The sequence below is a fragment of the Hoplias malabaricus genome, unplaced genomic scaffold, assembly GCF_029633855.1.
Source record: "Hoplias malabaricus isolate fHopMal1 unplaced genomic scaffold, fHopMal1.hap1 scaffold_164, whole genome shotgun sequence".
Taxonomy (NCBI): Eukaryota; Metazoa; Chordata; class Actinopteri; order Characiformes; family Erythrinidae; genus Hoplias; species Hoplias malabaricus.
In genome coordinates this window covers 1-10,000 of record NW_027101050.1, presented here as the reverse complement: position 1 = coordinate 10,000, position 10,000 = coordinate 1, and the positions used below count along the sequence as shown (strand labels likewise).

Sequence of the window (10,000 nt, the reverse complement as noted above, 5' to 3'; positions counted from 1 at the left end):
GCACGGGAGAACGAGAGAGAAAGAAACAGTATCTTATAAAGAATAGAAACCTCCCACTGAGAGAGAGAGAGAGATAAAGAGAGAGAGGGGAGAAAGAGAAGAGAGAGAGAGGAGAGAGAGAAGAGAGAGCACGGGAGAACGAGAGAGAAAGAAACAGTATCTTATCAAGAATAGAAACCTCCCACTGATGCGTAAGGGGACAGTTCTGACAATTACATGGGATCGATTATACAACGCCACCACCATCACCTCACACTACGGCTTCAGTGAGGAGAGTCAGAAAAGTGCAATCAGAGTGAAATGTTAGTTACAGTCTCACGTTATCACTCGCTTCTCCTTGGGTTTGTAATGTCTCTCAGGCCATTCATAGATAATGAGATGTGATTGGACGGTTTCAGTGAGCGAGACATGGCTTCCTTTATCATGCAGATCAAAATACACACTCTTAAATACAGTATAGAGCTCCATACACACACACACACACAGGTTTAGCCTATTACTGGCACTGAACACCAGCAGAACCCTACACACAGTAACAATGCTTTAAATGCTGAATTTATTCAAAGGTATCCATTCTAACTAAAGAACTCCACGACTGTATACTACAATGAGACCCTGAAGCAGCTGCACATGAGCCTAACACAAACGCGTCAAGTCTCCAGGTCAAAATCAGAAGGTGATTCAACAACTGCCCAATCAGAAAACAGCTGGAGACGTCACCTAAACGGCTAAGTATCTTAACGACGCTGTTTATCAAAGGATGGAGCAGCATGGTTCTGACTGTAATTGCATTTCCTGCAGGTTAAAAGTCACCACGTCCAATGCCATGCATCAGCAAGTGGTGTATAAACCCACAACCACAGGGAGACGCGGTCTCTGACGTCTTTACGCTGGACATTGTGACGCTGCTGTGAGAGTCTGACAGAGAACACAAGAGTCTCCAGAAAACCGGTGAGTGGATTTAAAGACGAGGGCCCAGGGGGCAGCAGAGAGTCGCCCACAGGCCCAGGTGCGGAGGTGAGATTGGGGTGATGCGGGTCTGTTTTTCAGCCCTCAGGTTTCTTCACAGGAAGAGAGCAATGGAAAGGAAAGAGGGAGTGAGGGAGTTGTGGGGCCTGACGAGAAGAGCGCCCCTTCTGTGGGATGTTTATTGTTCCTTCTGGAAATATTACACCGCATGTCTCGCAAGATAATGGGGGGTGGGAAAATAGCAGCGCAGCCAGGCAGCCTTGGCTCTGAGCAAAGACGGTCTGTTATTGAAATCTCAGCTCTATCATCCTCTACAGAAAAAAAGGAGAGAGAGAGAGAGAGAGAGAGAGAGAGCCAGAGAGAGAAAGAAAAAGAGAAGACAGAGAGAGAGAGAGAGAGAGAGAGAGCCAGAGGGAGAAAGAAAGAGAGAAGACAGAGAGAGATAGAGAGAGAGCCAGAGAGAGAGAAGAGAGAGAAAGAAAGAGAGAAGACAGAGAGAAAGAAAGAGAGAGAAAGAAAGAGAGAAGACAGAGAGAGAAAGAAAAAGAGAAGACAGAGAGAGAGAGAGAAAGAGAGAAGACAGAGAGAGAGAGAGAAAGAGAGAAGACAGAGAGAGAGAAAGAGAGAGAGAGAGAGAAAGAGAGAGAGAAGAGAGAGGGAGAGACACACACACACACAGAGGTCTCAGTTTCCAGCGGAGGGCAGAAGTGATGGATATTCCACACACAACACTAGTCCACTGTAAATCACACAGTCAGTGCCATCTAAAATAATAAAGTATCCTTAAATGGCTTGTGGCTTGGACGTATGGAAAAAGGAAACCCAGCACTGGTACAGAACCTTTACCTAAAACTGTGACCCCACAGCCTCACGGCCCAATGTCGCCTTGAAACCTTTTCATATGCAGCACATACAATATATCAGTCGTAGATGTGTACTTGGGCCGAACTGATGACTAAAGGGTGGGTCGCCTGACTTTTTTACGTAATGACATCATGCAGTTACCTGTAACATGGCATTCATTCATTATATGAATCATTTAAGTGCAGTATCGGGTGCGTTCAAAGAATCTGCTCCAAACGACTATTGAGTTCAGTCGTGTGGAGGGGGTTTGGAAATAAAACATCAATATTCCGTATATATTTTATACAACGTCAGAATCTTGGTAAGTTACGGTTGTTTACAAAATAAGCAAGTGCTTCCACATTTATTTGTTGTTCCTTGCGAGAGAGCGAGAAACAGAGGAGAGAGAGAGAGAGAAAGAGGAGAGAGAGAAGAGAGTGAGAGAAGAGAGACAAAGAAAGAGAGAGAGAGTGAGAAAGATAGGAGACAGAGAGAGAAGAGAACAGATAGGGGAGAGAGAGAAAGAGAGAGAGAAGAGAGAGAAAGAGAGGAGAGAGAGGGAGAGAAGAGAAAGAGAGAGAGACAGAAGAGAGAGACAAAGAGAAAGAAAGAGAGAGAAGAGAACAGAGAGGAGAGAGAGAAGGAGAGATGAGAGAGAAAGAGAGAGGAGAGAGAAAAAGAGAGAGAGAGAGAGGGGAGAAAGATAGGAGAGAAAGAGAAGAGACAGAGGAGAGAGAGAAGAGACAGAGAGAGAGAAGAGACAGAGGAGAGAGAGAGAGAGCAAAAGAGAGAAAGAAAGAGACAGAGAGAGAACAGTTTAAAGTGTTTTTAACACTGTTTAAGTGTTTCCAGTTCATAACGCAGGTCAGTGTAACAGACACGGGCAGTGTGTTATTCTGTGCATCCGTGAATCTATTGATCCACTTCTCTGTCGGCTGCGTGCGCTGTTTAATAACAGTATCTCACAGAGCAGACACTCAGAACTGAACTGAGAGCAGGGGACTGGGGCTGAGCAGATGAGCTGGAAATGAAGTAATGCCCTTTTTTAAAATCACGACTTTCTGAAAGAGTATCACACACAAACAGCAAAGAGAGGCTCAGTGTCGGCCTGCCAACGTACCCCATAAACCCCAGAGAGAGAGAGAGACGGGGTGAGAGAGAGAGAGAGGGAGAGACAGACCGGGGGCCAGAGGTTGTAACACAAACACGGAGACGCTTGTTAGGGCTATCAAAGGCCCCACACACAACAGGGGAATGTTTGGAGGAGTCACAAAAAAAAAGAGAGATGCATAATGAGCCTCTTTATCCCTCATGTGACTTTCTGCATATATTACAGCGCCCGGGACACTGAGACAGAGGGAGAGAGAAAAGGAGGGTGTGAAAGAGTGAAAGAGAGAAACACAGCAGTCACAATCAAAGGCCAGCGGGTGCAACAGCACACGTCATTCCTCACAGGCCGTCAGCAGCCCCAGCCTGAGACCCCCAGACGCTGCCGCTGGTGTTCTCAGAGAAACGGACTGGACGCCCCAGGGCCCTGACCTCCACATCTTTGAAGTTGAATTGAGAAGCAGAGAATGCAACCAACATCTGAGACTGAACCCAGCACACAACATAATCACTATATATGTTTGTGACATACGTCGGTACTGTCTAAAACATTCAAACGGACTGTACCCGTCGTGCAGAGCCCAGTACACTTCCAGCACATGTTCAACACACTGTAAGGTAAGGCATCTTCGCCACGGCCCCACGCTGACGGCAGCCAATCAGAAGTGAAAGATTTACACATGTGAATGCATTAAGTGAAAGCTCTAAAACTGTGTCAGAAACTACTTTGACCACATTAAGGCCTTTACTGGGGTGCAGTGTCTACTACACACACAAGTCTTACATTTACAGCTCTGTTTCAATGGGATTAAGTTTCAATCCTGTCCCGAGGTAATTCTCTCTATTATGGGGAGGGTCTCTGTAGTTTTAGTTTTCCTTCTGAATCCACTGTGTCTGTGTTATCCATGAGGAAATTACAGCTTGAAGTGCGTACAGTTTTTCAGTGAACTCAGTGGAAGTCTGATCAATGTAATCCTGTCCTTAAGTTGGGCACTGCTGTGCACCCTATTTAGCCTCTGACCATGCATTTCTATAGATACTCCCAGAAAATATTTTCTAAGCAGCACAAAAATATGAAAAGGTAAGAGTTACTGAAGCAGTGACTTGGTGTCGGGTTTAAAAGTTCTCCGAACTTCACTTGGGACAGCGTTAGAAATGAAATCAAATGACGCAGACTCATTCATTGTCTGTAACCCTGATCCATTTAAGGGTCACGGTGGGTCCGGAGCCTACGTGGAATCACTGGGCACAAGGCAAGAATACACCCTGGAGGGAGCGCCAGTCCTTCCCAGGACGGTACACGCTCACTCACACATTCACTCACACCAAGGGACACCTAAGTCTCCTATCCATCTATCAATGTGTGTTTTTGGAGCATGGGAGGAGCCTGGAGCACTCTGAAGAAACCCACACAGACACAGAGAGAACACACCACACTCCTCACAGACAGTCACCCGGAGGAAACCCACGCAGCCACAGGGAGAACACACCACACTCCACACAGACAGTCACCCGGAGGAAACCCACACAGACACAGGGAGAACACACCACACTCCTCACAGACAGTCACCCGGAGGAAACCCACGCAGACACAGGGAGAACACACCACACTCCACACAGACAGTCACCCGGAGGAAACCCACGCAGACACAGGGAGAACACACCACACTCCTCACAGAGAGTTACCCGGAGGAAACCCACACAGACACAGGGAGAACACACCACACTCCTCACAGAGAGTCACCCGGAGGAAACCCACACAGACACAGGGAGAACACACCACACTCCTCACAGACAGTCGCCCGGAGGAAACCCACGCAGACACAGAGAGAACACACCACACTCCTCACAGACAGATGCAAAACTTGCTCTTCTGCTTGTTTTTTGTTGTCGTCCGGATGCAAGAGTTTTATCACGGAAGAGGCATGTAATATTTTCACTACAGACGTCCCTATGAACAGCTAATCCAAGCTGATGATTTTTTATTTTTTTGCCTATTTATTTATGTGTGATTTAATACAGGTGAAAGTAGCATGAAGTGAGTCCTGTATCTTGTGTGTTCCATTCAGTCGCTGCCCATAGAGAGTTCACTCTGCAACAGGCATTTATATATCAGGGACCCCACTGATAGACAGACAGAGAGTTCAGTGACAGAAAGAAGGACAGATAGACACCTCCACACCATGGTTTACAGCTGATGTGGAACCATCATTAAAATGTAAAATAAAAAACTTTAATTGTCGATAAATCCACTCTGAGCACTGTGAAGGGGTCAGTGCCTTTACTCCACACTTGAGAGAGAGTGTGTGTGTGTGTGTGTACCAGGTTACACTCATATTATGGGGACCTGTTTTCCTCATGAAGAACACAACAGTGTAAAGCACTTTATTTTAAGGGCAGTACCAACTGTGCTGATCATTACAATACGTTTCCACAAGATGAATGGGAGTTTGTGAAAGGTTCCCACTATGCACAGAAACAATCTGTGTGTGTGTGTGTGTGTGTGTGTGTGTGTGAAGTACATGCACACCACAGTCACAGTCAATTCTCTTACTCTACAGTAAACAGCAGACAGCCGATATAATCAGATTAGAGCAGCTTTAGTTCACTTACCCGTCCAGCACATGTCAACACACAACACACAACAGGAAGGCATGGATACTGCCACACACACACACACACCTGAGAGTAATGGGAAAAGAGTGAAGAGCCTGAGTACTTTTAACGTTTTCCCCTGAACTCTCGTTTTAAACTTTGTGAAGTAACAGAGACACAGTGTCACTGACGCAAAGCACTGAACAGCGCCCCACGTGGAGCATTTGTTAAAACATGTGCAGGACTGAGGGAGTGAGTTAGAAACCAAATTCACGACATGCTTCACAACAAATAAACTTCCACACTTAACCCTTTCACGTGCAGTGTGGATTCTCCAGTCACTTTTGTGTTTAATAACTTCTAAGTAACAATTAGAAAGAGTTAGTCCACTCACTGTGGACGAGTATCCTGCAGGAGAGCTTTAACTGAGAGATATAACATTTACAGACTTGAGCAAACCATCTTAGAAGAGTTAGGACAGAGTTTCTGGAAGTTTGTAAACATCCCACTTCACTTCTGGGGACAGGAAACTTTTGACTCACCCATTCTGAGACGAGTGAAGGGAAAAGCTGAGATCTGGTTGTAGTCCACGGTTAAAGCCTCCAGGAGTCTGGTGCGGGTCGCTTTCTGGGAGCAGGACACGCCAGTGTAATCAGCCCAAAGTGAAGGGAGAAGGAGGAGGAGAAGCCTGGTCGGAAGAGTCGGAAGAGTCGATTCATATAAAAGAATCGATTGCTGGGAGTCGGTTCATTGTGCATGATTCCTTGCTGTGGCTTCACTGAAGGAGGCGAATCTCTGAATGAGAGCTTTTGTCGGGGTTTATGAAACAAAGGGGCATTTCTGAGGCACAATTCTTCTCTTTCAGCAGTTTCTACATAAATACTGTATTATAAAAGGCATATCTATCTGAATCATTTCTCCACATTAGTTGCATTATGGGTATAAATATGAAGATAAACAAATAAGCACCAATACAAATAAGGCATATTTGTTGTGGTTTTTATATTATGTTTTATAAAAAATGTTCTCACCCAGACGAAGTGACACTGGACCAAACTAGAACTGAACCACTTAAGGATAAGTGACGTGTCAAATAATCAATTCTGCTCAATATATAAGGATCGTTATGTAACGATGCACGAGGGAGTGTTCGGTATAACCCCAGACCCTGAGGGGTTTATAGCAGGATTAGACCAGGCTCTACTTTGACTTAGGTTGAGTAACAGAAGCCTTAAAAGTCTTTAAAAAAGCGGTTCCGTTTATATCAAAGGCGTACGGAGCCCTGTGATTATGTTGGTGCATTGTGTTCGACGTCCACAGAAAACCATACGACAGCAGGGGAAGGGCTGTGAATAAGTGAAAATGTAATGAGGAAAAAAACAAGTTCTCGACCCTGCACTAATCACTAAGACGTCGTCAAAATCCCCAGTCCCCACGCACACACACGGAACACACCCTTTTTCACACTGGGAGTCATAGGGATTGGATGTTACCAGGGCCTATAGCCCCCTCTGCTGGTAAATTCATGAAATCATTGTCATTTAAAGTGGGATTATATCATGTATTGCTTTATTCATTCATCGGACAGGGGCTCACACACACACCCAGTCTCTCTCCCACACACACACTCACCTGTGGACAGTTACACACACACTCACACCTTACAGACTGTGACCCGAGAGAGGGATTGGACCTTGAACCCCAGGACCCTGGAGCCGTGAGATGTCTTTTATGCGTTATTTTGACACATTTGACGCGATAAACCATGCACTGCACCTACAGACCACGCCAGACTACAAATCCCGGCATGCATTGCCTCTAAGCCCCACCTCTGATCTTATTTTGTTGCGATTTCAGCCAGTCGGACGTGTGGCGCCGTAGCCCGTCTGTTTGTGATTGATAGCAAGGAGGACCAATGACACGTCGAGAGGGGAGAGAGGTGGTGATGACGTGTCACGGTATTGACCAATCGCGTTGGGGAAGAGGAGACGCTCGAGGCTCCACGGTGTCTGTGCTGAGAGACTGATTTCAGCACCGCGTCGCTGTCCGCTGACTGTCCAGCGAGGTGAAGAGGTAAGAGGCCTTACAATTACGAGATTTTACAATAACACCGTGTGTATTTGATGGCTCTCTCTGTTTGTCTTTAGCTGCGTTGTCTGTTTGTCTGTGAACCTCAGATTGTAGCTCAGTGCTCACAGGGTCAATACAAACCTGACAGGACCCAGGAAAACAGAGCAGTGTGTGAATATAAATTCATGCCTCTATACATTTCCATTCAGTCGGAATACACGAGCATTGATTCACACAACACCTGCTCTTACATCGTTTTATCGCACCATTGCTGTGAAGATTTAATTGCATCCAGACACCAAGTGATTAGTCCAGAGAAAGCCGTACCACCTCTCCACGGCTCAGTGAAGGCTTAATACCTCTCTACCCCATTGCTTGGCATTGGACATTGTGAACTCAGGCTCATGTGCAGCTGCTATTGTGTCGGTCAGTGCATTTTAATGGAGATTGTACACACTGGGTTAGCAATGGGAGCACCGTAAATACCTGCTCATAAGAGGCATTGGATATCGTGGACCTTAGAATGGACCTGTGCCCTTTGAGTCTAATGTGAGACATCAGTGGAGATTCCCTAGAGTTTTTAAACTCGGTCTAGTCCTAATCAGGGTCTGGGAAATGGACGCTACGCCCATACCTCTTTTTGTGCTGAGGACAGCACGGCAGGGCTGAGACATAACAAAGCAGCTTTTCAGCCCATATGGAGGAACAGAACGAAGCCCCAAGTTGTCCCTGAAGAACCACAGTCATCCCACAGAGGCACCGAGACTGTGTCACTGTGCCCATTTACCATCGAGTAATGAGGCGTCATACAGCTGTCAAACTCATTACCCTGCACTGGTTTCCACCTGGATGCACAATCCCTACAGCACCTGCACAATCCAGTAATACATGCACAGATCAGCCATAACATTACAACCACCTTCATTTTTCTCTGTGGACACCCACAGGACCTCAACTAGGTAGTGGATATTGAAGGTTGGTGGAGTTCTCAGTCCAGCAAAGGGTTAAAAACTCCAGCTGCACTGCTGTGTCTGATCCTGAGGATGCTTCTCAAAAACGTAACTTAATCCCAAACACAGTCTGTAACCCTGAGGTCTGGCCTCTGGTGTGAACCGGCGTCGTCCATGGTGCTGATCTTTGTCTGATTTGTTTGACGTCCTCTTCTCAGCAACCGCTTTGCTCCAGCTCCACCTCCTTTCAGACCCACGGTGTTCTCGCAGTGGGAGGACGGACACAGACAGCCTCATGAGGGCTAATCTTAGTTGAATCATGTCAAAACAGTATTGGCTGATATTATCGGTAAACCAATATATCGATCAGGCCCTGGACAAACTGCTCTGATGGAAGCAGACGCGGAGATATGTGTGGCCTCGGAGATTTGAGTGGATTGGATTGCGCTGGGCGGGCGGATTAGACGACGTCTGGAGTAGTGTGGCTCTGCACTCTTTTATTTCACAAGTGGTGGTGAGGAGATCGCCATTAAAGGGGCACAGGAAGTCATTTTGCCTTTGCTCTGCCTCTTCATCTCCACTGCTGGAGGGTGTAGGGTGTCTGTTAGTGCACATACATAAACATACACACATTACTGTGTCAGTGTCACTGCTGTACTACGAGTCCAAATCGTCTCGGGCCAACAGCATGCCTTCGGTCAAGACCTGGCTAGTTTTGAATGAGGTAGAGAAGCATATAAGCTGTTTAGCAGCAGATAAGCTAAACGTGTGTGTGTGTGTGTTTCCTGAAACTAAATAGAGCAGCAGTGCATCCTAGGGACAGGTTGTGTACTGGGTTTCATGCTTTGGAGTAGATCTGAAGCAGTGGGAGATCACATTCACCTAATCCCCCCTCCACCCCCCGTGAAGCCTTTCTGATCCTCTTTAGGCACTGTGTATGCAGGCAGCATTTACACACACACACAGACACACACACACACACACACACACACACACACACACACACACATATATATACAACCTGGGGACATCAGAAATATTCCTCCAGTCCAGTTCCAGATTACACTGATGTTGATTTGACCGAATGCAATCAAATGTTCTGAAAATGTGTCGTAGTTTAACACAAAATGTACCTAAAAGCAGCTGTTATTGAGCAAACATCTGGCCTCTGTCTCCTGCTCTACAAAGTCTGGGTCTTGATGGACAGTGACGGTTGTTGTCTGAAGCAGATGGTGATGGTTGAAGTCCTCAGCTGACGTCTGGTAGATGTTTGGCTGATGTTCGGATTGATTCTCTCCAGGGACTTTAATGGTCACAATCTGATAGAGTGTGTGTCTGATTGAGCACTGCTTGTATAATCATGGGACTGATTACTTGTAGATTTGGAGGTTCTGGAGCAGCCTGAGGTCACCCACCATTGCCCAGGGGCAGGCGTCGGCAGATTGCAGAGAATCTGATAGAGTGTG

At 46.4% G+C, this 10,000-nt stretch overlaps 1 protein-coding gene across 2 annotated transcripts in view; it reads right to left on the bottom strand.

Annotated features, from left to right (window-relative positions):
* LOC136684404 (proteolipid protein DM beta) overlaps positions 1-6,177 on the bottom strand; it is a 75,764-nt gene extending 69,587 nt beyond the window's left edge. For both annotated transcript variants that reach the window (XM_066659161.1, XM_066659162.1), the window contains exon 1: positions 6,057-6,177. In XM_066659161.1, the coding sequence (XP_066515258.1) occupies positions 6,057-6,060 (4 nt within the window). In that variant the 5' untranslated portion in view covers positions 6,061-6,177. The remainder of the gene's footprint in view (positions 1-6,056) is intronic.
* Between the last annotated feature and the right edge of the window lie 3,823 nt (positions 6,178-10,000).